Source organism: Amphiprion ocellaris, chromosome 23, assembly GCF_022539595.1.
Source record: "Amphiprion ocellaris isolate individual 3 ecotype Okinawa chromosome 23, ASM2253959v1, whole genome shotgun sequence".
Classification (NCBI taxonomy): domain Eukaryota; kingdom Metazoa; phylum Chordata; class Actinopteri; family Pomacentridae; genus Amphiprion; species Amphiprion ocellaris.
This window is the reverse complement of record NC_072788.1, coordinates 20,871,611-20,899,552: the sequence shown is the minus strand read 5'-3', so window position 1 is coordinate 20,899,552 and position 27,942 is coordinate 20,871,611. Positions and strand designations below refer to the sequence as shown.

At 40.1% G+C, this 27,942-nt stretch overlaps 2 protein-coding genes across 3 annotated transcripts; one reads left to right on the top strand and one right to left on the bottom strand.

Moving 5' to 3' along the window:
• The first annotated feature begins 2,066 nt into the window (after positions 1–2,066).
• On the top strand, positions 2,067–13,739 carry tnk1 (tyrosine kinase, non-receptor, 1). The gene is made up of 14 exons (XM_023283339.3): positions 2,067–2,277; positions 4,512–4,690; positions 5,731–5,801; positions 5,918–6,100; positions 8,052–8,204; positions 8,281–8,558; positions 8,675–8,801; positions 8,977–9,123; positions 9,253–9,347; positions 9,590–9,838; positions 10,523–10,587; positions 11,950–12,446; positions 12,537–12,632; positions 13,010–13,739. The coding sequence occupies exons 2-14, from the start codon at positions 4,528–4,530 to the stop codon at positions 13,178–13,180; spliced, it is 2,295 nt and encodes a 764-aa protein (XP_023139107.2). The 5' UTR covers positions 2,067–2,277; positions 4,512–4,527; the 3' UTR covers positions 13,181–13,739.
• A 1,277-nt stretch (positions 13,740–15,016) lies between these two features.
• On the bottom strand, positions 15,017–26,679 carry LOC111577209 (phospholipid scramblase 2-like). Of its 2 annotated transcripts, XR_008600580.1 has the most exons (9): positions 26,343–26,679; positions 25,633–25,704; positions 21,537–21,838; positions 20,292–20,334; positions 19,886–20,106; positions 18,173–18,334; positions 17,037–17,198; positions 16,790–16,949; positions 15,017–16,759 (listed from the first exon to the last, which is right to left on the bottom strand). XR_008600580.1 is itself a non-coding variant. In XM_023283354.3 (8 exons), the coding sequence occupies exons 2-8, from the start codon at positions 25,643–25,645 to the stop codon at positions 16,890–16,892; spliced, it is 963 nt and encodes a 320-aa protein (XP_023139122.1). In that variant the 5' UTR covers positions 25,646–25,704; positions 26,343–26,679; the 3' UTR covers positions 15,017–16,889. The 2 variants fall into 2 exon arrangements, 1 of the variants encoding a protein (XP_023139122.1); XM_023283354.3 differs by having other exon boundaries at positions 15,017–16,949.
• Positions 26,680–27,942: the final 1,263 nt, after the last annotated feature.

Here is a 27,942-nt window from a genome sequence, read left to right as displayed (position 1 = left end):
TTACCTTGTCATAATTCGCATTGTTTCAATTCATGACATTAAAACCCAAACCTATTCCTGCAACAGGTCCCTCTCAGTCATAGCACAACCTGCTATCTGCCCCTGCAGCTAGTTTCGTCAGAAGTGCATGAAAGACATGAAAACAGATCCCCACGACCACTCCTGTTTGCACGGTGCTTTGAAAGGCTGTTCTGCTGAAATCCATTGTGTGTGTTCAGCACTTCTATCAGGCAGGGAGGAGTGAAAAGGAGAGATACTGTACCAGGAAGTGTAAAGTTCAGGCAGCTATTCTGTGTCGTCTGTTTTGCTTCAAATGAACGGCGACTTGCTCGACTCAAAGAATCCTGTCAAACTTGCTTGGCAACAGCAGGTATGGAGGAATGAAAGGCAGAGACAGAAAACCATTTGCCTTCATTTGACTCATGGCTCAGAGCAAGTTTCGTCTGAACATGTCTGAATATGATCAATAAAGAAGATAAATAGTAATATTTGCAGTAAGAATTTCCAATGCAGTCATGAATATTTTACATAACTTTCATCCAAGTCATGTGGCAGTTAAAAATGCAGTAATGTCCTCTGATCAAGACAATCAAGACATTACAATAAATGTTATACATGTATTATTTATTCTATAAAGAGGCTATATAGTCAAAGGATAATGAACTTTTTGCTGTAAAATTTTTATGCCTAGCTTTAAGTAAAGCAGCCTTATAGTAGAGCTAGATATGACCTACATGAGGATTGTGTTACACTTTGTTTAAAATATTAATTAAACTTTCTGATCATCTTAAAAGCTGTAATTTCTTAAACTGTTGCTACAATTTATTTATTTCACTATCCACTGGTCATTCAAAAATATTAATTCAATAGCCTTATCACCAACAACTGCCTCAAAAAAGAAAAAAACAAGCAAGCAAGCAAACAAACAAACAACCAACTGCATTTGAAAATATATTTAATTGGTTACAAACAACATCCCTTTAAACAGCTGCAACAAAAACTAAAAACTGTAAACACATTAATATTGGAAGTTATTGCTAGATAACATGAGCTACAACAGTGGGTAAATAACTTTATACCTAACACATAATAAATTGGTTTTAGCCATGAGGGCTAATTATAATAATTTATAATGTACATAAGGTATACAGCCTTAAAGGACTGTAGCTAGATAAACTTAGCTGTTTTAGTCAGCAAGCTTACTAGCGAGAATGGTTTTAACTATCAGGCAAACACTGGCTGTAACTGTGTTAGTTACCTAACATTTTGGCAAATTCATAATAAATTGTCCTGCTATGTAAACATTAGCATGAACTAATGCAGCTACCTTTGTAGCAAACACGATAAATTGATTTTAGGCAAACACACGGAGCTAAAACTGTTTAAGCTCAGTGGCTGACATTACCTGGAGCTGTTTAGCTGTCTGGCTAACACTGGCTATAACTATTATGTTCAGAACATTTAAGCTAACAGAGTGTTAACTTGTTTTACCTAGGTACCCTAGCTTAGACAGTTACAGCCCCCTAGCTTACATTATCTTAGAAATTTGAAGCTGCCTAACTTTTTAGCTAAAACATAGATGAACAGGTTAGTCCCTACAGTAAGCTTAAACTGTTTCATCTCCCTAGCTAACATTAGCTACTATTGCATCGCTATCTGGCTAACTCTGTCTACAACACATAAACTGATGTAAGCTTGGTACAGTTAGCAAAAATAAGTTTGACTAAGATTATACTTAACTAACAGGCTGTTTTTTAAATGTATCATAACAGAACTCACTTTAATATAATGATTATGTTCTAAGTTTGTGTGTAAAATGAGAACATTTGTTTAATTTCACTTCCTCCACTTAGCTCACATTAGCACATAGTTACAGCTGACTAGGAGCGCAGCTGCTGTTTTGCTCAGGTGATTTATCACACTAGGTAAGGTTGTTGTCTGGAGATCTCCCCTTTGGCAAAAGGTCAGGTGAGTGAAGTCAGGAAGAGGTGTGGTTAGCTGACAAACTGGAAAGAGGCGGAGACAAGAGCGGAGAACACACAGGTAGAAAGCATCTGGACATCTCGCCGGACCACAGCAAGAAAAGCTACAGCTTTGCCGGAAAAAAACTGATTTATTACGAAGAGGTTTAGGTTCCGGTAGACATGAGACGTGATTTGTGGTGAAAAGCGTCCGTGTGGTCTCTGGGGTTTTCAGTGCCGACATGGAGGACTTATGTCGAGGCGTGCGTGGTTAAGTCAACAGACTGCTACAGAGCACTGAATATTTTTAATTAACGTAAGTATCAGAGGTTAATTATCAATCTGTACAAGTAAATAATATCAGAAAGTTTCTGGAAAATATAATGCTGAAAAATGTTTCATGTGAAGTACTGTTAAGATATTGACATTAAATTGTGAATTTTGTGCTTTTCAGCCATACCAAATGAGGTACCTAATGCAGTTTCACTACATTTCACTGGGAAATATTGTAGTTTTTATTGCAATACGCTTTTTTTTTGTTACAGCTATATAGTTTAAAGTTGCTTTTCTGTTTACATGGAAAACATATGATCAATACAGAAAAAATACTACTTACACAGCAGTCCATCAATGACAACAGTTCATAATGCAATATAACATTAAAGGAGGCTTTTTTGCTGCATTGGTGCTTTTGTTTTGATATTTTAAGTATATTTTCTGCATATTAGTATAGCATGGCAGCATTGCTACTTTACCTTCAATAAAAACAATCAGAGTACTTCTTTGACAGCTGCTGTTTACTGCAGAAATATACTCATGTTGTTTTGACAAGCACACCTTTACCACTGTAGTAATAGATGAGAGAATTAATGGTATTTAATATTACAATTGAGACTGAGGTTATACGCCTTCTGTAGAAATTAGTCTTTTAGAAAGCTGTTCTGTCAGTGATTAATGACTGGACTGTGTTTCTGAGTGTTGATCTTAGGAAGCAGGCATCAGCAATGTAAACAAAAGCAGTTGTGCTGGATTTACAATGCAGTTGACCATTTGAAGTTGCAAATGGTAGCCTTTGTGATAAACCAAAAAGCGTCGTTGTGATTTGGCTGTTAAGTAAATAACTGACCTCTTGATCACACATGCCATTGAGCTGAGAGGATTTTTCAGTAGCTGGGCCGGTTAAAGATTCATCACTCTGTACATAAAGAGACTGATCACAGAGCTCTTTGTTTACCAACGTGCATCTTTGTGTTTTTCTACTAAATTTGAATTTGACCTTGCAAGAATTTGCGTCACACTTCACACAGCTTAGGTGCAAATTTAAATGGGAGTTGTCCCTGAAAATTAATTCAAGCCCGGGCTTGTACCCTCTTACGCTTGGCTTTGATGAGTTGTTAATGGTAAGAATGAGCAGCCTGATGGCTAAAGACAGAGTCGCCCTGCTAGTTGTTTAGTTTTCCCCAGTGTAGCCTTCTCTGACTCATATCTGCTGGGCTCAGTGGACTGATAAGCGGGTGATTTATGGTTTTACAGGCCTTTAGCAGGAAACAGAGAATGCATCCATCAAAGAAGAATTCGCTGAGTTATATCTTTCAATTTTGTAGCGAAGAGTTTTGCAGCACCCTTATTGTTTTAATAATGACTCATTACAGTGTAACTGCATTATTATTAACATTAAAGGTAGATATTTGTCAGAGAAAACGATGCCCGGAGATCCCATGTCAGAGCTTATTTAGTCATGCTACTGTTCCCTGATAATTTCAACACAGTGTCACATCAGTAGTTACATAAATACTGTGTGAACAGGATCCGGTTTGACTGGTGGCCCTAAACCACGAGGTAATGTTTCCAACTCTTAGTGCTCCAGGATTCTGTGCAGGATCGTTATCTTTGACGTTCAAACTGAGTCCTTTCCACAGCACTGGAACTAAACTTACATGTGCATGCTTCTGAGATAAACAAATCTATTATATGTCCATGTTTCCTGCACCTTTGTCCACCTGGCCCTTCTTCACATTTTGTATTTTCTATCATCTTTCACAATGTTCCTTGTCTGATTGTGCTCTCATTTGCACAACTACCTGCCCATTCTCAAGTGTGAGCTTACAGTATGCAAATGAAAGTGTTGTCTTGTTCTCCATCCTGCCATCTGTGATTCTTTGACACAAAGAACACAATTAGCGGACAGTAAATTAGTTGTTGATCTGAGATTCCTACTCTTTCACAAGCACTTGATAAAAGTTGGCACTCAGCTAAAAGTTGAACAACGCCCCTCTGGTTTCACACACCGAGGGCTTTTCGTTGGGTCTCCATGGTAACCTAACAAAGACTGAGTGGGCGCAAAGTTACAGTTAAACAGGCTCTTTAATGAACAGAGGTAGATTGCAATAGAGAGCAGGTTTTTAATTGCTATCTTTGCATCCTCAGACTGGGCACATGATGGAGCACGCAGTTCCTGCTGTTGTGAAGGAGATTTACAAATATAACTGCACAAAACCAGCACAAAAAGTCCCTCCATTGTCTTCTGACCTCAGATGTTTAACCTTACAGGCAGGTTGGCTGGGTCATGCTGATGGACCAGGACACTCCGTGGCTGTACCAACTCCTGGCTGAGGTCCAGCTGGAGAAGTTCTATTTCCGTGTCAGAGACGGCCTCAACATCACCCGCATCGAGCATTTCACCTATGTCAAAGAGGCTGACCTCGAGCAGATCGGAATCAGCAAACCTGGTGAGCTTTATCCTCCCTTTGGTCATTCAGTCGAGGTGTCAATCAATGCATGCAGTCTTTCTCACACAGAGAACATGTCTGCTTTGGCTCAGTAAAATAAATTAAAGTTCATTAAATCACAAGACAGAAAAGGGTTTAAACTGATCCTGGTACAAAGACACTATCCTCCGTTTACTTGCAGTAGCGTGTTAATCTCTGAAAAGTCCTCAATTTATATAACATTTAAAGTATCGATGGATTAGCATGAACTAATGTTTGACTTAAAAAATAATCCTTCTGTTAGCCAAATCTTCTACCATTTGTAAGCAGATAGAGTTTGCTCAGTGTAAAAACTAGTGTTCATTTCAGGCACTCTTTACAAATTGACATCTATATTTTGTTATGCACAGAAATTCGCATTGTTCAGGTGTTTAGGTCATCTAACTAAAGGTAAAGATAAACTTTGCTTTTATTGAAGCTATGTAAAGTAGATTTAAGATACCACTGGAAACATTAATTTATTTTCCATGTTTCTAACTGGGTGTTCATTTTCACATTTAACCTAAAATTTTAATGTAGGGCTGCAACTAAAAAAAAAAAACTTAACCAGTTAATCTTTCATCTCCATGGCATTACAACAAGAATGATAAAGATGCCTATCAAAAATACCCAGATGTGTGTCATGAAATGTCTTGTCTTGTCCCGAGCAAAAAATAAAAATTCTCAGACAATGAAGTGCATAGTTTGTAAATATTTTAATAAGAGAAATGGGAGCCAAACAGCAAAAGTCACTCTGAAGATTTCAATCCTCACTCTGCCTACTTTCAGTATCATATAAAAGAGAGCAGTGAGTAATGATCATTTTTTTCATCAATTTGTTTGTAAATAATTTTTGTAAATGTTGCTGTTGCTTGGTTCATTTAGTGTATATTTCACACTAAGTGAACCAAGCAACAGTAACACTGTAGAGTAAAAATATGCAAGACGCCAACATAACAAAGTCCAAAATTGAAAGATATTAAATATGTAAGGATTACATTGAGTCTTTTTTTTTCTTGCAGCACAAAGAAGATTATGGGATGCTCTAAAACGCTACAAAACAAACTCACGTTCACGGTCATGGATGCCCAAGGTATCAAGCATCTAATTACCTTTTACCTCTTGTCAAAGACTTTATTTTTATTGTGTATGAGCTACATGATATGAAGCCTGGCAGTGAGATGTTTATTATTTTATTGATGCACACAGGTGTTTAGGCCAGATGGAGGGGAGCAGTGGAGTGGAAATGGACCAGCTCAGGGCCAGGAGGGTGTCAGCCGAGCCCTTCCTAGTTTAATCCAAGACAGTGAGCTGGTCCTGGGGGAGAAATTGGGTTCTGGGTCCTTTGGAGTGGTGAAGAAAGGAGAATGGCACACACCAACTGGAAGAGTGGTAAGAGACAACTAGAGCAGCCCAAACTTTATTTACACTACTATTCAAGGCCCATTTCCAACGACCATCACTCCTGTGTTCTAATGCTACATTGTGTTAGCTAATGGTGTTGAAAGGCTAATTGATGATTAGAAAACCCTTGTGCAATTATATTAGGACATGAGTATAAGTGTGAGTTTTCATGGAAAACATGAAATTGTCTGGGTGACCCCAAACTTTTGAACAGCAGTGTATGTCTCTTAATTTTTTGAGGGCATTTGCTGATGCTGCAGATGCTGTATATCATGTGCTACTTCTAAACAAGAAGTTACATAGTACAACACTTGAAATGCTTTATAAAATAGAGGAAAAAAAATTGATCAGCATATTTAATTTATTGAGTTTCCCACACAGTCTGCACAGCTAGAAGATCCCTGGTTCGCGTCCCCGCCTTCCCAGGATCTTTCTGCATGGCGTTTGCATGTTCTCCCTGTGCCTGAGTGGGTTTTCTCAGGGTTCTCCAACTTCCTTCCACAGTCCAAAAACATGCTGAGGTTAATTGATTACTCTAAATTGGCCGTAGGTGTGAAAGTGAGCGTGATTGTTTGTCTCTATATGTAGCCCTGCAATAGACTGGTGACCTGTCCAGGTGTCCCCTGCCTTCACCCTAAGTCAGCTGGGATAGACTCCAGCCCCCCGTGACCCTAATGAGGATTAAGTAGTGTGTAGATAATGGATAGCTGTATAGTTTACCACTGTTATCATGTTCTTTTTTTTAACCCGCAATGAAAGCTAATTTTTTAAAAAGTGTTTCTAAGTGTATATGCAGGGCTATTATGTTTACAAAGTTGCTTCATGCAATAATCACAGTTGTTCTGGTTTTGATCATATTCACGATATAGACTATTAGAAACCTAGTTAAGCATCTCTCCATACAGTTTTCTGATCATCTATGTATAGTTGTATCTTATTTTCTCCGCATCTTAGCAAAACAAAAAAATGTTGAGAGACCTAGATCAGGCGTTCACATGCCCAATATCCTGGTTTCTGTCAAAGTACTCCAGATAGCGTATCCAGATTCCTCAAAATTAGGAATAAGTTGTTATCAGAGTGGTGCATGGAAATTAACCTGCTGCTCAGTGTCAACAAAACCAAGGAGCTGCTTATTGGTTTTAGAAGAAAGACACACACCCCTCTACATGTGTGGAGCTGATATGGAATAGGGGAACATTTTTTAGGTTCCTGTGAGTTAATATCACAGAGAACCTGTCATGGCCATTATACATCCTCACCCTGGTAACTTGGCACACCCCAAGACAAGAAAACTGCAGTGGCTGATTTAAATTTAGCTGAACATCACTGGTACAATCCACCGGGCATTGGTGATATCAATGGGATAAGGTGTCTCCGTAGAAGCGAAAGGATTCCAAATGCATTACCTCCCAAACCCACAGCCTGTTGGTCCTGCTGCTCATTTTGCAGGCTAAGAGATTACTTGGAGTGAAGAATTGACTGAAAAAATATTGAACTGTCAGTGTGGCCAAGTGCAAGTACTAATGTCCAAATCACAGGATCTGCAAACCCCCGCACTGAAAGTAAAACTGAAATGACAGTTTTGCCAAGGATTCAGATCCTGCAGTCAGGCAGCCATAAACCTTTTAGACAACATATAGGAACTGCACCTGTAATTTAGCTATACAATCTTGTGTTGCATACAAACATTTAAACTGTACCTTGAACGTAAGTACTTGTTCTAAAATATACTTTTTTTTTACATGTGCAAGCAATATCCAGGTTAATTAAACAGATAATCATAACGTGACAGACCCACAGATAATTATCATCATCTTATCATGTGGCAGCTCCCTGTTGCTTTACAGAGCATTTATTTTCTTTCAACTAATGCCTTGTGGGGTGAGGATGTATATGAGCCTGACTGAGACCGACTTGTATTTGTCTTGACTGTTTTCAGCTGCCTGTTGCTGTAAAATCACTGAGAAGCAGCATGTCAAGGCAAACAGACACTCTGACGGACTTCCTCCAAGAAGTGACCACAATGCAGTCCTTAGACCACATCAACATTATTCGACTCTATGGTGTGGTGCTCACACAGCCGCTCAAGATGGTAGGTTAAGGAATAATGAATTTGTCTTTGTATTTAGGAGCTGGAATACAAACTGATCTATTTTTCCTTCCTGTAGGTAACAGAGCTGGCCCCTTTGGGCTCACTATATGACACCCTGCGCTCACGTCAATATGAGTACCCTCTGGTCCGCCTCTGGCTCTTTGCTACTCAGATTGTGGCAGGTATGGACTACCTGGAGACCAGGAGATTCATCCACAGGGACCTGGCCGCTAGAAATGTGCTGCTGGCATCCAGGGAGATGGTGAAAATTGGGGACTTTGGCCTAATGCGAGGCTTGAGTCAAGAGAAAGACCACTATGTCATGGGAGCACACAGAAGGATCCCGTTTGCATGGTAAGGACTGTTAATGGGAAAATTTAAAATTCCATTAGGAAATATTAATAAAATGAAATTAAAATTCTCACCCATTACCTCTTTCCTTGTGGTTTGTTTTCCTGCTTTTCCTTCAGGTGTGCTCCAGAGAGTCTTCGTATTGGCTCCTTCTCCCATGCTTCAGATGTCTGGATGTTTGGTGTCACTCTATGGGAGATGTTTACCTACTGTGAAGAACCCTGGTTTGGTCTGTCGGGCCGACAGGTACAGGCTTGTCAGCATCTGAACAGTCACACAATGTTTTTGCTGTTTGTATTAATTTTTGTCAAAGTGTTTGTCTTCAGTATTAGAATGTATGTCCCCACCCTTAGACTTTTTTTGTGTTATGATCTGTGACTCAGAATTTCAGCATCACAGACCTTTACTCTCTGCTATTTAGATTTTGTGGCGTGTAGAGCGGGAGGGCGAGCGCCTGGAGAAACCACCAGATTGCCCTCAGGAGCTATATGGCGTCATGAGGAAGTGTTGGGCCTGCAATCCTGCTGACAGACCCAGTTTCAACCAACTAACCACGATGGTGGCAGAGGTATGACCCTACCCAGACCAGGGACTATGGATCTAGCAATCATTAGGTGTGAAAGCATAGACAGGAATGAGCACTTTCTTCTGCATGTCTTTGTATGATTTTTATTTATTTCTCTTTCTTCCTCCGCAGGCTAAACCAATGGAGGTGCAAGCAGCAAGAGACTTTGCAGAACCCAGAAAACTCACACTTGTGACCAATGACGTTGTGACCGTCATTGACCATGGGTGGGTGAGAGAAAGAAGGGTGACAAAATAGTAAAGAAAAGTGACACAGTTGGCCTTTGTTGTGATTAGTGCATTCCAGACGTAATCTCAGTGAGCCCTTGAATGTGTATTGCTTCTTTGAGCAAGTCTAGTAGCTTTGATTGTATCTACACAGTGTTAAAGAGTTACTGACGTTATTGGCATCTCTTTATCAGGACTCTTGTTGGGGCTTCTCACCCAATGGTTTCTCTCTCTCTGTACAGTCTGGAGCTGAGTGAGTGGCGAGGTCAGAACCAGAGGACACTGACAGTTGGCTGGTTTCCTGCAAGCCTCATTGTGCCATTACAGCCCTCTGTTCCTGTTCCTGTCACCACTACTTCCAGCAACCAAGGCCCCAACCTTGCTTCCAGCTCTGCCTTCATCTCAGCCCCACTAAAAGGAAGTCTGTATCACACTGGGCATGGAGACATCAACCCTGAAAACTGCTGGGGAACACCTGAGAACCTGAATGAGTCAGTGATAATCCTCATTCACTCCTTCCTGCCTTATTTAGACTATTTGGTATATTAGGTATCTTTGCTTCAATAATCTGTGTTGCAGTCAAAAATGACAAGTGTTTTATCATTGCTGGTTTTGACCGCATATGTATTACAGTTCCTCAGTCTTCATTAAAGTTGAATTTAAAGAGTTCGGATGCATATTAAACATATTTACAGTTATCTGCAGAGAAAAAGTAAATATGTGATAAATGGAAACTTGCATGCCATGAAAATGATTTGGAAAGTCTTATACATTGAGCTAAAACAAAAGTGACAAGGTACCCTTGAATAACTTGCTGACTTTAAGTAGTAATACATTAGACTTAAAGAGTTCCAGAAATTCAAGTTCATCTCTAGACGCTGTTTTAAGAAAACTAGTGTTCTAGGCTGGAGTTCATTGTTCCTTCTCTCCTAGTCTGTTGAATGTACAGGATACTGCAAAACAATACAGAAGAACTATGAATCATGATTTTCTGAATAAGTCTCTAGTTTTATGACACAGAAAACCTATAAACTTCCCTCTCAGGTACATGAGTCACTGAGTGTCATCACACCATGCTAAGTCCAGCATAGCACTGAACTGTCACCTGCTGTCAGTCTGTGTGTTTTGTGAGCTGAGGATGTCGGTTTATTGTGTTTTTGTTGTGATGTCTGCAGCAGCGGCAGCTGGAGGTCAGGCCCTGGCAGGGAGAAGGAAGGATCCAATCTGCAGAAAATGGCAGGTAAGAACTATAAATATAACCAGCTGTAGAATGTAGTGAGTAAAGCTATGAGACATGATTTCATTTATTAAATCTATATATAATTATTAAGATAATATGAGATAATCCTTTATTGCTCCCCATGCCAGGGGAAATTCACATTGTTACAGCAGCAAACATATTTACATCAGCAAATAAACATAATAATAATAATAATATTTACAATATGTACAAAGATGAAAAATTAAAATGAATAAATATAGTATTGACACACTGTAGACAACACAATATAAAGTGGCTTGAAAATAGATTTAAAAGTGCAAAGATACGGCAGTGCAAGAACTGCTGTGCAAATTTCATGGTTTGAGATGGTAATATGATATACGTCTGGTTTATGTTAACATCAGCCATCAACATCATCATAACATTATATGAATAAATACACGTACATTGCTGATAAAAGCTAGAAGATCCCGGTTTGCACCTGGGCCTTCCTTGGATCTTTCTGCATGGAGTTTGCATGTTCTCCCTGTGCACGCGTTGGTTTTCTCTGAGTTCTCCAGCTTCCTCCTACAGTCCAACAACATGCTGAGGTTAATTGGTGATTGTAAATTGGCCTCAGGTGTGAATGTGAGTGTGATTGTTTGTTTCTATATGTAGCCCTGTGGTAGTCTGGTGGCCTGTCCAGGGTGTCCCCTGCCTTCACCCTAAGTCAGCTGGGATAGACTCCAGCCCCCCGCGACCCTAATGAGGATAAAGCCGTGTATAGATATCGGATGAATAGATGGAAGGATGGATTGTCTATAAAAAGTTTGTCATCATCAGCCATCTGAACACTGCAGTTTCAACCTAGATCAAATTCACCATAATTCAGTGTTGTAAAGCTATAAAATTAGAAAACTCCCAAAGTCACATATATTGTGGTATTTGTTGGGTCATTATCTTCCAGTTGTGGTAATGGGCTATTTAGCCTATTTACAAATGCCTGCCTTTTTTTTTTGCCTGTCACTGCTAATTGCTGTAATTTCTGCTCACTCTGAACTGTCCTCATTGCTCCAGATTTATCACGCAGTCCAGTTTCATCACGTGTAGTGTCTGCTGAAGACTGTACATTTATTCATGGATTGTGAATTTAAAATTGCTTTTTGTTGTTTTGTTTATATTTATGTGAAGCATCTAATCCATCTTGGTTGTAACTTAATCGCTTCCTGACATTTAACTGGTCGGCCCTGTGCTGTCTTAATCAGGAAGCTTGCATCATCTCTACAGTTGCATGATTGCTTTCCAGTAAGAAATCTACCCTGTTAGGCTTGATTTCTGCCTCAGTTGACAAACTAGTGTGATACTGACCTGCATCAAAAAGGTGTCTTCCTGTTCCCTTAGGTATGTCTCAGAGCCTGGAATCGGTTCTAAGTGGACGTCGGCCCCGGGCTCATACAACAGGGTTGGTCAGAGTGGATCAGCATGGCAGACTCATGCCTCCTGCAGTTGCAGCTCGAAGTGTGGTGATGCAGCCGGACACTCGCCGGTTCAGCGAGGCTAGTATCAATCCCCCTCCTCGTCCACCACCCCCCAATCTGAAACGCTTCAACATGAAATCCCAGAGGAAACCTCCAATTCCCCCAGCCCCAGGCACATCATGGCCTCCACAGATGATGCCATCCCCTCTGGTGCAGATGCAACCTCAACCCCAACCTCAACCTCAACACTTGCCTCAGCAGGGCGCCGGAGCCTCCAACCTGGCTAAAACCGCCCACATGGCACGCTCTAGCCCACAACTGGATGAGTATGCAGACAACAGAGAGAGGGATCGAGAACGAACAAGAGAGCGTGAGAAGTCGCCTCATGTGCAGAACACTAAAGACAGTCTCATTGCACAGGTACGAGATTCTAAGTGTACAAGATGCTTTTTTTCTGCATGAAGCCTTTCTGAGTGGAAAAAAATCTAATATGCATGTTGATCTGCTCAGGTTATGGATGCAGTACATGGCGTAACCACAGAAGAGGTTCATAATGCACTTCAGCGCAACGACTGGAACCCACTGCGAGCAGAGCAACAACTCAAGGTCAGATCATGAAACGACACAATCATCTTTCCACAAATAGCCAGTTCAAAGTCACTTGTTTGTGAATATGAAAAGGAGAGAGACACACAATGTCTTTTAAAAAGATAAATAAAAGCTTAAAGTACAATAAGCTTGAATGAAATAATAAACAGATACTAAAATATACAGTGCAGTGAAAGTGAATGATATTCATCATTCTCCAAATATTTACTTCAATACAATACAAAGCGAATAATAATTGAGATAATTAGTTTGAAAGTTTTAACCCACAGAAAGCAAATAAACCAGCAGCTTTCTGACCTTCTGTGGAAGATTTTAGAGGCTAAAATGCAAACACATATCCACAGTCGCATTTAGATGTGTTTTTGTCGCCTCAGCTGGAGCATCTGTACTCGCTGAGCCTCTGCTCCAGAGAGGACTGCCTGAGGATCCTCTCCAAATATCAGTGGAACCTGCAGCATGCCAGCCGCTACCTGATCCGATCGACTCGAGACGACAGGCCTGGCGAGAGGGAGCGGCCTCCAATCAGCGCAGAGAGACGAGTCTAAAGAGATTTTAGATGGCTAATTTTATCTTTATTAATGCGTGGGTGGTTGACTTTTTCAGCATCATCCTGTTTTACAGTGACACACTCCTTTACCCGGAGCTCTCTAACACACCTGTACTCAGTTGCTTTGGTATGGGAACAGTCCAGTGTGTGTGTGAAAGTAGAAAAATTAAAATGCATGTACGTGATGAGGAAAAATATCAGGAAGCCCGGCAAGTTAGCAAAAATCTTTCTGACCACTTTCTGATGAGACTCTATCAAGCACATGCTTTTTGCAAATAGTTTTTATCACTTAATGAATTTGTATATATTTTGTTGGAGATTGTTTTATTGAATAAAACTGGTGATGTGGTTTTGATCTGCCATGTCATAATTAATTTACATCATACCGTTTTACTGTTAAATTGCTCTATAGTTAGTTTGTGCTTTTTTTTCTGTCTTATAATCCTTGCAACAGTATATCAGATGCGATGTGTTATATCTTGATATTGATGTTTTCATTTTTATATTTTTCTATGTAGAAATTCCGTTATAGAATAAAAGACTGGTCATCTTGCCCACTTAGGCACCAGATACCTTCTTCACAAAGAAGACGAAACCTTGACTCTGGTTGATCTGTTTTGATGCTATTATCTGTGTAGCAGTGGAATACTAAATTGGTGGAGTACTTTTTAACATAAACTCTTTTTATACAATGCCATATATATGCTTTTAGCTGTTACAATGTGGTAAAATGTCAGCTGTGACAAGCATCTAAGTGTCTGAAATTAGCAAATTGAATATCTTACATTCAAAATTCAAATTGTCTCTTTAAGTGGGAGGTCCTGGTGCTGCTGTGAGTCACTCAGGCCATTCATTGAACCTATCCTCTTAACATTTACATTTTTTATGGTATTGACAAGTGTGCCACATAGACATACTAGTGTAAATATTTACACAGCAGTAGCAGGCAAAACATCAGGCAAAGTGCTTTTATGACCAGGATCTGCAAATCACAGAATTATTGATTCCCTTAGAATACAAATTACTTTTTATGGGAGGACAATTGTAGCAGCAGAGCTGAGGCATGAACGAACGTCCCATTATGCATTATCTACATACCGCTTAATCCTCATCGGGGTCATGGGGGGGCTGGAGTCTATCCCAGCTGACTTAGGGTGAAGGGAGGGGGACACCCTGGACAGGTAACAGTCTATCACAGGGCTACATATAGACACAAACAACCACATTCACACCTATGGACAATTTACAATCACCAAATAACCTCAGCATGTTTTTTGGACTGTGGGAGGAAGCTGGAGAACCCAGAGAAAACCCATACATGCACAGGGAGAACATGCAAACTCCATGCAGAAAGATCCCAGGAAGGCCAGGGCACAAACCGGGGATCTTCTAGCTACAAGGCGACGGTGCTAACCACCAAACCACTGTGCAGAACATGGATAACGTGAAGGCATACTGTACATGTATTTCTTACACTGTCCCATCAGGTGGAGCCATAAGATTGAGTATCTGAGCAAGGAATGGAGGTCTTATCTATTATAGTTAGCTCTGAAGTAGGGCATTGCCATAACGGTTCTGTTAATATTTACAGCCATGTACAGACATACAGGACCACTAGTAATGACACCAATAAATTGAGGACATTGTCCAGCAACAATGGTGTAAAGCAGCCTTTATGTGGAACTGAACTTTGGACTCTTGCGCCACAAAGAGCCTTGACTTTCCTCTGAAACAAGGATAGGCTTTTTTTTTTCCAACTGAAACCAGATGTTCCACATTTAGACCGACTTCCCAGCAGATTTTCCTGGATGATTACTCAAGCAGAAGACAACGCTTCGACAACAGCATTTGTTTTATTTCAAATCATAACTTGTTTTTGGTTCTGTAGAAAATGAACAATCACCAGACAGGAAAAAAGGTGCAAAACAGTGTTGATATAAAAAACACAGTAAAGTGATGCTATAGCTTCTGCCAGCTGCACTAATACAACATTAATATCAAACTGTAAGTGAACAAATAACGGCAATAAATGCACTTTAAATTGTTTGGCTATTTCCTAATCAGATGTCGGATTACTGGTCATTGCATATATGCACAGGCAATGAGACATATTTAACTTCTGACTGTGTAATAGAGATGGATTCAAAGGCAATAATGAAAACCAAGCCCCACAGGAGACACACCCATTGTATATTGGCAATAGAAAGATGAATGACTATTGAATAGAGAATAGAGACCCGTGTTAAACAGCAAAAGGCTCCATTTCAAACATTAACCTGAACTTATTAAGGCATTCTAAAGAACAGTTTTTTCAAATGAGCTGAAAACAACATGAAAGTTCATACAAAGTTCACACTCAGTTCTCCTCCTGCAATTATAACTACATTAGGTTAATTATTCTTAAACCGTTCACTGGTAGTTTTTATTTCAGCCACGCTGAAGTCAGCTATACTTAGACTGGCACATGTTTAGCACAGAGGTATCTGGAGAAACTGGAGAGGAAAATGCTGCTGTGGCACCAGTGTCCATGGCAAACACTAAACCACCAAGGAGGCATTTACATAGAAGCCAGTGCAGCAGTTGGGTTATGTCCATGAGGGAGGAAAGGCCATGGGGGGATAGAGAAAGAGCACTTTGGTAAATACTGTCAGCATGAGTCAACTCTTCCGATCACGACCTCCTAGTCCTCACACCACCACGACCACAACTTCCTTTGACAAACAAAATAGCAACAGCCTGTTTACTGTGGCTTATACGTCTATAACGCTCTATGCATTTTTTTATTTTAATAAATTATAAAAAACATTAAAGCTCTGCAGTTATGTGAGCAGCTCTTGTTGGCTACATTAGGGTACAATAGGGCTTTAGGATAAATGGCAGCATGCTAATATATTTACAACAATAACATGCAGATGTATTGTTTATCATGTCAATGTAAACTAAGTTTAGTGTGTGTACATGCTAACGTTTTCTAATTAAGGGAGTACTATCAGTTTTACGGGCATGTGGTTAAAAGTACTGGAAAAATTTACAGATAAGAAGGGAACACAAAAGTCAGTATGGACAATGGATGGCTATACAAACTCTGAAGACAATCTGTCAAGACCATAGTGGTTGTCTGATAGTGCCGTAAGGTGGATGCTTTAAAAAAAAAAGAAAACAAAAAAAAAAACAACAACAAGGGAACGGATATAGCTGTTACAACGACAACAATAAAATTGCACTTATACTGGATTTACTGGCGTTCTTCCTAAAGCATGAGCATAACAATAATAGAAAAACATACAGGATAAATTTGAAATACCAGCATAGCATAAAGCACATTCACAAGTATGTGTGTACTTGCTGGTTTCTAAGGCCATAAAAAGACATTCATCATATTGTTGACTTTCTTTGGAAGGGAATAAGTCTCATTTGGAGGTATACTCATTCAGCTAAAAAAAAATAGAGAAACATCTATAGACTGTATGGAATGTAAAAAACACTGGCAACTTGGCAGCTAGAATCAGTCACCAAACTTTCATAAAATTCATCAGTTTTTTGGGTCATATTACACTGTGTGTGTGTGTGTGTGTGTGTGTGTGTGTGTGTGTGTGTGTGTGTGTGTATAAGCTGATTCTGGGCTGACACCAAAAACAAGTGGAAAAACATAGCACAGACGATGCATAACAGGACAAGAGTGTTCTTTCAACCTCCTTTTTCCTCCGTTATGAAAACACGGTGCTGCGCTGATTGGCCTCCCCAACCTTCTCGAAGAACATAAAATCCTGCGAAAGAGACAACCAAGAATAAGTCATAATCAACAGCATCCCACATGATAAAATCAGTGCTGTTCACAAGGATCGGGCACTTACAATAAGGAAGCAGGCTCCCATGAGCACAGCTTTCATCTTCACGTCCAAGTCCAGCGGGAACTGGATGCCAAAGTTGTCTGTGTCGGTGAAGACCTCTTTCAGAAGGCCGCTCCACTGCTTGCTGATGCGACCAATGACTTTGTCGCTATCTTTTCCCTTCAGCTATGGAGCAATAAGAATGTCGGTGATCATCACAAGTTATAATTAAAAAAGCACTCAGAGAGAGCAGTACTCCGCCAAGGCTGTTCATTCCCCCATATGGCATTGTCAGAAACGTAGTATTTGTTTATGATCAGAAATCACAGCAACATAGAATGTGACCATTTAATATAGATGTATCCACAAACAAAATGACCTTGCGCTGAGCACAGGCGTGTGTTATGCATGTGTACGTTGTATACGGATACCGAATCGCGTGACCTAAATATGTAGTGGGTGGCGGGAATTGACGGGACTCGAAAAAAAACCCACAATTTAACCACTTATTCCTTGTATTATTTGTGACGGATAAGTCCCGGTAAGTCCACAGCAGTTGATTTGTAGTAGGCTTGCAATCATGTGATCGTCAGCAGGCAGCTGACGTAGCATCCACTTGTTGTCATAGTTACAGTGATGCTGTGCCACTATCTCGCAATGATACAGAAATCTTTAAGAAATCCGTGGATTCAGTCTATAAGCTGCTCCACTGCCAAAATCCAATCACCTCGTCCTTGTGTCATTTCTGACCTCCCTTGAAAATTTCATCCAAATCCGTTGGTTTGCCTTTGAGTAATGTGGCTAACAGACAGACAGACAGACAGACAGACAAACAGCGATCGGCGAATGTAAACAATAAAAGGGAAAGTTCCAAGGGGTGTGAAAACAATCATTGTTTCTTCAGTTAACGTTAATATGCAAATGAGGTAGTAATGATGAGCTAATTTGCATAAATGTCCAATAGCCAAGTGTTTTAAAAAACACATAAATGTGTATTTTGAATGTTTTATTTGTACTGGTCTAAAAGAAGACATCCTATGCAAGCTAAATATCCCAACATTTTAAAACTGGCTGGCTGAGAAAGCTCAGTTTCACTTCATGTGATCTGAACAGATGTCGAACAAGGCATTATACAAATACAACAGTCCTCTTGACCTCACCTCAAAGTTGACGTCTCCACAGCAGTTGCAGGCAAAGCAGGGCCCCTCCAGTTTCATCAGGGTCTCTTTGTTTGGTCCCTGGATGGAAAATCGGGGCAGGAAAGGGTGCCAGTCTTGTTTGACATACCCTACTGTGGTTCCTGGCGGTGCCTGGACTTCCATCTGTGGGTTACACATTTAGTTAGGCACCCATGATAACTAGACACAACTAACTAATACCTTAGAAAGTCATTTCATAGAGATTTAAATGTACACTCACTGACAACTATAAGTAAAACATCACGCGGCTACACAGCTTGTCACATGTGACAACAGGAATGTCAAACACACTGTTCGGTTGTGAAACCACATTACAAAGGTAATGAATCTCATATGGCTCCTGTCTGAGCAGCAAACAGAGAACTGCAGTATGTGAAAGCATCAGCTTCGGTTCAGGCAGAACATGCTGAAGACAGACTGCTAATGATGTGAATTAGCTGGGAGGGAGGGAGAGAGGTCTCAGTGGAGGGTGACAGAGAATCAGGGGGAGTCCAGGAGATGGTTTGGATAGACAAAGAGCTATTCATAGTCCTAAACAACTGCCTGAACAAAGCAGCGCACAAAGACATCGAAACACCAGCTAACTACAATACGACGTAAAGGGACAGCGACCTCCAAATATGAGCCACTGAGAGGTGTAAGGCTGCAGGCTTTTATGGTAGGAGGAACTAAGAAGTTGGTTCCTGCTAAATAAAAATGGGTTCAAAATCTTTTACAGTTATCTTCCTAGATTTTGAGATATTAACATCTTCCAGTTCTAAACAGTTAAACACAGCAACCAAGCCATTGGTTCTAGATTGACAAATTGCTTGTAAAATTTTCATATTGCATTTTTCAGCCCTGTAAGCACCACAAACAAACTCTTTCCCACTTTCATTGCAGTGGGGTGAGAGCAAAAATCATACAGACAGATAATTGGACAAATGTTGGATAGTCAAAAATAAACAATAAGCATAAATCCTACAAATCTCATGGAAAGACCACAACTATCTATGTTTTTCTTAATACTGTCTTACTTTCTCCATCTGTCTGTTATTCTCTGACCAAAGGCAATTGGTTCTTACTGATGAAAAGTCTGTGCTTAGTTTTCGAAAACAGGTTAAAATTGTATTTTTTTTTTTTTTTTTTTTTAGTAATTTTCTAAATGAGCAAGGTACTATAGTTTTTAACAGACATAGTAGCGCATGCATTCTGGGGCATTTTCAGCTGAATGTTTATTGGTCTACTTGACATTTAGAGAAATGTATGTAAAACTGATATTGAACTGCTCTCCATATTTATCTTCGACTCCCCAGACTTGGTCTTTATGTTAGTTTGTGTCTCATGTTTCATCTTTCTTATCGCTGCTTGAGAAGACCATAAGATTATTTTTTTTGTCAAAAAGTGCTGCCCCTGCTCTCACCCCCCCACACTATGAAGAATCAACTGCTTAGGCAGGTAGTAGCTAATTCTTCTCCTTTAGAATCCCTTTAGACAATCAATACAGTTAATTATTAACTTTAAAATACTGGCACAACCCATCTTGGGACATGGAGGGCCAATATTTTAGCATTTATCCATACTGGGAGTACTCAGGGTGATGTGTCACTGAATGAACTATTGAATTAGAACAATATTGGTCTGGGTGTGGTAAATCAATCTAATAAGAGGCTATTAACAACTTCATGAACAGACCTCTTGCAGGCAACAGGGACACCAGCAGGAAACGCAGCGGAAAGGCCGTATCAGACGGATAACCTCCCTGTCCATGTTGTCCTTGATCTTCATGTCAAAGCTGCGCAGAGAGCCGCAGCAGTTCCTGGTGCAGCAGTCATTCTTCTCTTTGGCCTTGTAGATCTTTTGGCCCAGACTGTTCTTGATCTCATACTGGTTGTTAGTCTCAAAACCAATGAATGCTGGGTGGGGTTGCAAGGAAGAGAAATGATGATTTATAATTCCAGATAAGGAAAGAATTTCAAGGATAGGTATGTTTTTGTCATTATGACTCAAATATCAAGAGTTTTAAGGCTTGCTGGAGCTGTTGCTGTTTATTTACTGTTTACAAAGTGGCAAGACTGGATGAACAAGTCACATTTTTTACCTTCCAGGAGTTCAACTTTTTGATGGATCAGGATCTGGTCGATCTAAAACCATACCAGAGAAAGCAATGTGAGAAAGGCGCACTGAAGCCGACAAATATAACACAAAATTCAAGAAGAAATCAAGTTATAACTGTAAAATATAATCATGCTAAAGTCTTAGAAGACATAAACAAATGAAAATGTTGCAAGTACAGTTCAAATATTTACAATGCAAAACAGTTACCCTCATGAATTTACATAAAACCACCATCCAGGCTCAGCAGTACAAACAGATAAACTGTTCTCTATGGTACATGAGGAGTTACTGGCTGGAGAGCCAAAGCAAACAAGTTAAAGTACTTCATTTTTTGGAAGTTGGGCCTTTAATATTTGTCCAAAGACAACCTGCAGAGTTACTGTTTTAGAGAGAACAATATTGCAAGCTCAAAAGACAAGCAGGACTGAGGTAAGATAATGATTTGACAGGAAAATATGTGAATTTAAAAGTGCAGGAAGATGGGCACCCAGATAGCAGGCGACCCTTAAACAGGGGCTATAGTTCCCGACACAGCAGTCATGGGTTTGAATCCAGCCCATGGTCATTTACTGCCATTTTCACCCACTCTTCTACTCACACTTCCTGTCTCTTCCCACTGTCCTATATAATAAAGGCAAAAAAATAACTTAAAAAAAAAAAAAAAAAGCACAGGAAGTTCAACTAATCTGACTTGAGTATTCACAAAATAAAGCCAGACTACTGGGAAAGCAGACAAATTTACTATGTCTTAAATTTGATGTCAGCTCTAAAAATGTACAGCGAACCAAAACAGACAAGTACATAACAGGTGAATCAGTAACAGGAGAAAATGACAGTACTTGAACTTTTATTATGCGTGTTTGGCTACTTCCATGTGACATTTATTGCAGTAAAAGCCATGCGGCAGATGCATAGAAAGGAACTTGAAGGGTGAAAAAGCAAATAATGAATTTTACTGTTCCTCTTTTTTAGGGTGTTACACAATACAAGGCTGAATCAAGAAGTCAGCAAGTCACTGCCATTCATGTGTCATGAGGTCAAATACTCAGTCACACATTCCTGCAATAAAGGAATGAAGGCATGTATAATTTCATGTTTCCATTCTACAATAAAATCTCTTGAACTGGTGGAGTAGCATTTTAAAACAACGAACTGCACTGCACAAAATTCTGTTTTTTTCAAATCAGTTATTCTTGTTTTGCAGTCTTTCCATGGTTCACTGGCCTACCTGTGTGAGGTACTCGAGCCCCGGTGGAACCCCAACAGGAACTGCAGGTGAACCACCGACTGGGGCTGGGGAGATTCCTCCTGGTGGGCCACCATACTCCTGCCCATGAACTGGACCAGGGCCCACTGATCCTGGCTGATACATGACAGGAGGCTGACCTGCATTGTAGCCCATGTTGAAGCCTGGTGGTGGAGCCTGATTAGGGTCTCCATAGCCTCCTTGGGGGACTGGATAAGGGGCTACAGAATGGCCCCCAGGCTGAGGCATGGGGTAGGGTGCCTGGTTGGGAGAGCCTGGGTAACCTTGGGAAAAAGACAATGATTTTTATTCACCTTTTTCACATTTTATTTAATGTGAATATTTTTTTTTATAATAGATACAAATCTGTTATTACATATACAGGGTTGCTTCACAGTATCAACTCAGGTAACATTCAAACTGGAAACACTATAGCTTTATTTTAACCATAAAAAAGAAACAAGAAAAGGCTAACCAAAAAAAACAAACGCAGAATAAACACTAATGTAACCATCCATCCAACCATTATCTGCACCGCTTAATCCTCATTTTAGGGTCGCGGGGGGGTGGAGTCTATCCCAGCTGACTTAGATTGAAGGCAGGGGACACACAGGGCAACAAATAGAGGCAAACAATCACATTCACACCTACAGACAATTTAGAATCACCAATTAACCTCAGCATGTTTTTGGACTGTGGGAGGAAGTTGGAGAACCTGGAGAAAACCCACACATGCACAATAAGAACATGCAAACTCCATGCAGAAAGATCCCAGGAAGGCCAGGACACGAACCGGGGATCTTCTAGCTACAGGGCGAAAGTGCGAACCACCAAGCCACTATGCAGCCCACTAATGTAGCCAATGAAATATTAATAAAAATAAAACAAAATAGTTAAAAAACACAATATAAACCATAAAACATGAAGCTACTTCTTAGGTTTCTTGTCTGTAGGTTTTAAGTTCTTACCTTTCAACAAAGTAACAATACGACGATTCAGAAACGGGGATTTACGTGATTAACAGTTGGAGTCATGAGCTCTGTGTGTCTGGCTGGTAGCAGGTGGTCTGTGCTCACAATAGTGTGAGAATGCATGTATGTTAACTGTGGATGATCCTGCTTTCCCCTGCTGGGAGGGCAAAACCAATAAGCTACTTATTAGCTGAGCCACAGTGCAAATAGAGAGCATTTACAGGATAGCTAGTAAAAAAAATACTGGAAAAACTGGACTGTTCAACAGAGTAACACTACTCGTGTTTTTATGGGGAATACACTCTTAATAATGTGTTTTTGAAAGATACTTGATAACAGTTGTTATTCAGGAAGGAACTGAACAGCTGCAGACGGTTTTCTGACCAGAAGAAACTACACTCATCTGGAAGGTTTACCAGCTGTCAGTTCAGAGTGGAGATCCTGCTTAAAATTCAGTTTTTGTGGTAACCTGGATGCTGTATGTTGTCTCAAGAAGAAAGTCTTAATGTCGTAATCACAACATGTAATCCTTATGCTATTAAATTACTAAATTAAAGACTCATTTTTACAACTACCCCTTCCAGTGGCTGCACATTTCTGATAATGACAGAAATATCTGCTAATTATTCACAAAGAAAAAGGATGGTGAAAGGATGCCTTCTCCCAAGCAAAGTTCTCTAGCAGACTGCATCAGGTTGTCGTCCAGGATTTCCTTATACTTTCCTGCTTTTATTATAACCTCTGCCTTTGTAAGCTTTCCAAGATTTGCTGCCGAGAAGCAATCCAATACTATCACCATCCTTCATAGTGGAGATGGTGTTTGTGATGATGTGCAGAGTTTGGTGTCTGCTAAATGCAATGTCTAGTATGATGGCCAATTTGGCGAACTCTAGTCAAGAGTTTTTCAGTGGTGGATTCCTCTTTGCCACTCTCCTACAAAGCTTTGACTTGTAAAGAACCCAGGTACCATATAGTGCATGCAGAGAAACTTGTGACTCCTTCAGAGTAGTCATAGGTCTCTTGGTGGCCTTCTTCACTAGTTTCTTCCTTGCATTGCTATTCAGTTGTTGAGAACGGCATGCTCTAAGGAGATCTATGTATGAGCCATATTTCCTCCATTTCTTAACTGATGTATTAACATGGATTAAAAGGGATATTCAGTACCTTGGAAAATTTTATATCATATATCAATGTGGAATATCTACATAGGGGTACAGAAGCCCATTTCCATCTACCATCACTTCTGTGTAATGCTACATTGTGTTAGCTAGTGGTGTTGAAAGGCTAATTGATGATTAGAAAACCCTTGTGCAATTATGTCAGAACATGAATATAAGTGTGAGTTTTCATAGAAAACATGAAATTGTCGGCGTGACCCCAAACTTTTGAACAGTAGTGTATGTTAAATTAGGCGAGTCTCTTTAAAGGGGGTGAATACGCATGTAATCATTCAGTCCAAGTTTCATATTTTTGCGGAGTCAGTGGCTGTGGATTAAGTGCAAGGACTCCACCTGGGCCTTCAAGTGAGTAGATGGCATCTAGGGGGTGAACCTGGGATGCTGGGATTCACTGTTGAACCCTCTGGAGGTGTTGTGGGCCTATCAGCGAAACACCGATGAAGGAGGGTGCCCATCTGAGAACCCAGAGAATGCCCTCACCCACGGGACCATCCCACAGAGTCTTAGGTGTCTCATGAATTCAAGAAGGGAAATCAACATCTAGTCCTACACAACAAATTTGTAGCTTCAAAGAAACTTAGCCACCTGAAGACAGCATTTGGTCTATCCAAATTATTCAGATAAATAAAAAACAATCTTAAAGTATCAACCTTAAAATTCTACTTTTTGCCTTTAAAGCACATAATAGTTTGGCTCTTGAGTACATGCAGGGTTTTTACTGGGTCATACATGCATGATGGTAAGCTGGTTAGTCTCCGGACAGTAATTCTTGTATGCAGGACAAACCCTGGCACACCAACAACAAACAGCTAAGTCCAAAATATGGTGGTTTTGCAACTGTATTTAAACAAGATTTAAATGTGATGAGGGTGTTTTGTTTACTTTGGTATCTTTCTGATCACCTGAAGGCTGCTGTGACTGTTTCCATGTTAAGGAAGCAAGCCAAAAACAATTCTATATTCTCTGTCTCCATTAATGTGTGGGGTAGATATAGGATTCTTTTCTGAGGGTAGCTATGTTTTCATCTTTGGCACACATCACTTAATTGTAGTTTATTGTAAAGCACATTGAGTTTAAAATCTCTGGCCTTATCTATAACAGAAACATAGAGTCCATAACTGTTGTGTCATTCTTGTTGGGTTAGGAGGGTTTTGTAAACCACACACTGGTGGCTCATGACTGACCAAACTGGTTTTTGTTTGGTTCACAGGAAAGTTCAGCAGTGACCTTATCACATCAGCCCCACTGTTCTAAAGCTCACTGAACTACTCCAATGTACAATTTATTGTTGGTTCAGGTCATGACTGTCCTGGCATACAGGTTCAAAGACAATTCATGTAATATAGTCTCATAAGAAAGCAAACTATCCCTGATACTACTTTCCCTTTTAAACAAGAGGCTGTAGTGAAAAAACGAAGCCAGGAAAGCTTGCTGTTGCTCCACCTCTTTCCAGATTCCTTTCTCTGCTTTGCAGGAAACACAACACAAAAACTGGTATCTGTTTGCAAAGAGGCTGTAGGCACAAGTTTCGAAATGGACAGGCCCACACAACAGGACCTTTTACTTCCTTAATTTGATCTTTTCCATTCAGACGTGTTTTCAAGCAAGCATTCAAGGAATTTCTTTTAGATTTCACCACCTTGGGGAGGATACATTTTCAAAAGAAAAAAAAAAGCCAGTGGAGGATTCTGAAGGCAGGACAAGGTACTCATTCATTATGCTGATGTTCAGTGGGAGGTTTGTGATAGGAAACTGAAACGGAAACTTTGAGAAAGCAGAGCCAAATCATTCCACAACGCCTGCAAAACATGACAAAACGGAAGAAACCGATAGGGAATAAAGGGTGAAAGCAAATAATGTTCTGTGTATATGTTAAAAGTCAAGACTTATTTTCCATTTTCCTCTGTGCTGCTGTTTTAAATTACTTACCAGGAGCAGACATGGCGATGAACTCTAGAAACTTTGCTTGGCACGGTGAGAAATAAAGGAAATAAGGTCACACTTCCCGGTGCAGATCCAGGGTATCCAAGGGCAACGGAAGACATGGAAGGGAGGGTTGTATATGAACCACAACCGCGGGACCAGACGGGACAGGGGTGGGAAAAGGACACAGGAATAGAAAATGACAATAACAAAACAAATGAATGTGTATCCTAAATCTACCAAGTTAAACAGTCATAAAAGAATGGGATTTGTTGTCCATCACGCTACAACAACAGCCTAATGAGTTTACAACCATGGTAGAATTGTAAATGGAGTCCAGGTTGTGCTTGAGCCAAGAAAATCATACCATGCAGTAAAAACTTGGGGGTATTAGAAGTTCTGGAAACAGCCTGTCCTGATCCAAGATGCCTGGGATCATGTGGGTGGGGCATTTTGGAGCAGAGGAAGGCGGGACAGTCATTTTCCACTCACTTATCTTTTGCTGCTTTGGATTTAACGTAGATTCCTTCCACGAAAGATCTTTACGTGAAGCTGAATTTACAGTTTAGCAAAGACTGAAGCATGCTCAGATCCCTCACATAAGGTGGTTCATCGTATAAAAGCATCAAATCCCTCTCCTCTGCATGCTTCACGAACAGCAAAACCTTCCCTAATTTAATAACTACTAAAACGGGGGAATAACACTGAAATCTTACCTCTCCGGTGGCTGCTTTCGCTTCCGTTCCAGTTAGATGAGCGCCAGTGAAAAACAAGCCAAATGAAAAGGATAAAAGTGAACACGCAGAGCCAAGGAGCTGCTTTTTTGGCGTCTTCTTGGCAACCTGTTTAGTCGAGACTGCTCTGTTGCTGTTACTCCTCCCTCCGATCACTGTTTCTTACATTCTCCTCCCATGGCGCTCACTGACGACCTCAATTAGTCTTCCCGCGGAACACAGAGACAGCTCGAAACACAAGGTTTATCAGCCTGACACTGTTTTAATGAGGGCACATTCCAATAGTTCCACCGAGGCCGTCACAGTCGTGCAAAAGAGTGATTACACGATGGAAATGGCAATATTATCATTATCAGTGTGTGCAGCTGCAGGAGGGAGGGGTTGGATTCCATAAATTTGGTACCAGAAACAACCACCAGAGGATGCTAATACCTCACAGACTGATCACACAACATTATGACCACCTGCCTGATATTGTGTTGGTCTACTTTAAGCTGCTGAAACTCCTCTGACCCAGTGGTGCATGGACACAAGTGAATTCTGTGGGTCCTGTGGGTTGCAGGGTGGGACCTATCTAGATCAGGTTTATCCTAGCACATCCCACAGATGCTCAATAAGATTTGGATCTGTGGAGTAAGGGACCCACGTGAGCACCTTAGCTTTGTCATGTTCCCCGGGCCACTCCTGAGCAGGATTTGTGGTGTGTCGGGGTTCATTGCCCTGCTGAGGGTGGAAACTGGCATCAAGGACTGATGTTGCCATTAGGGGTGGGAGGTTGCTTGACCTGCAATGTTTAGGTGGGTGGTACATGTCAAACATCCACATGAATGTCAGGACTTCAGGTTTGGAAGCAGAACGTTGCATTATAACAAGATGATCAGTGTTTTTCACTTCACCTGTCAATGGTCAGAATGTTGTGGCTGATCGGTGTATATATATATATATATATATACAATGTGGGCCATAAGTTTCCATACATAGGAAAATGTATAATGTATATTTTTTTATGTTTCAGACACCCTAGAAGATGGGTTTGACACTATCTTTGGGTGCACTTGAAGGCCATGGTGTATCAGGTGAAGATACAAGACATAAATCCTCTCAAGGAACATATCACCAACACCATTACAAGCCTAACTTCAACTGTGCTAATGCAAGTTCATCAACAGTGGAAAACACATATTAATATGTCTTTTCAAAACACTGGTAATCATATAGAGCACATTATATAAATAAAAACTGTTGTCCAACATAAAATGCTTATTTTTCCTATGTATGGAAAATTTTGGCCCACCTTGTATATATATATATATATATATATATATATATATATATATATATATATATATATATATATATATATATATATATATATATATATATATATATATATATATATATATATATACATACATATATACACACACACAGAAAGAACTCATGTCAACATTGAATGACAGTGTTATCAGTAAAAACTAGGAGGAACTTCAGGGTATAACTACTCATTATATTGATTACTGTAGTTTTAGATGTTGTGAAATTTTAATCTACAAATATATACGTATATACATAGTTGTATTCT

Excerpts from the sequence above, each read along its gene's own strand:
- tnk1 (XM_023283339.3), top strand. The coding sequence starts at position 4,528 with ATGCTGATGGACCAGGACACTCCGTGGCTGTACCAACTCCTGGCTGAG. Across the intron at positions 8,205-8,280 it reads TCACACAGCCGCTCAAGATG|GTAACAGAGCTGGCCCCTTT; the intron begins GTAGGTTAAGGA and ends TCCTTCCTGTAG. Across the intron at positions 12,633-13,009 it reads GAGCAGAGCAACAACTCAAG|CTGGAGCATCTGTACTCGCT; the intron begins GTCAGATCATGA and ends TTGTCGCCTCAG.
- LOC111577209 (XM_023283354.3), bottom strand. Across the intron at positions 20,335-21,536 it reads GGCTCGAGTACCTCACACAG|ATCGACCAGATCCTGATCCA; the intron begins GTAGGCCAGTGA and ends GTATGGTTTTAG. Across the intron at positions 17,199-18,172 it reads GTGGAGACGTCAACTTTGAG|CTGAAGGGAAAAGATAGCGA; the intron begins GTGAGGTCAAGA and ends ATTGCTCCATAG.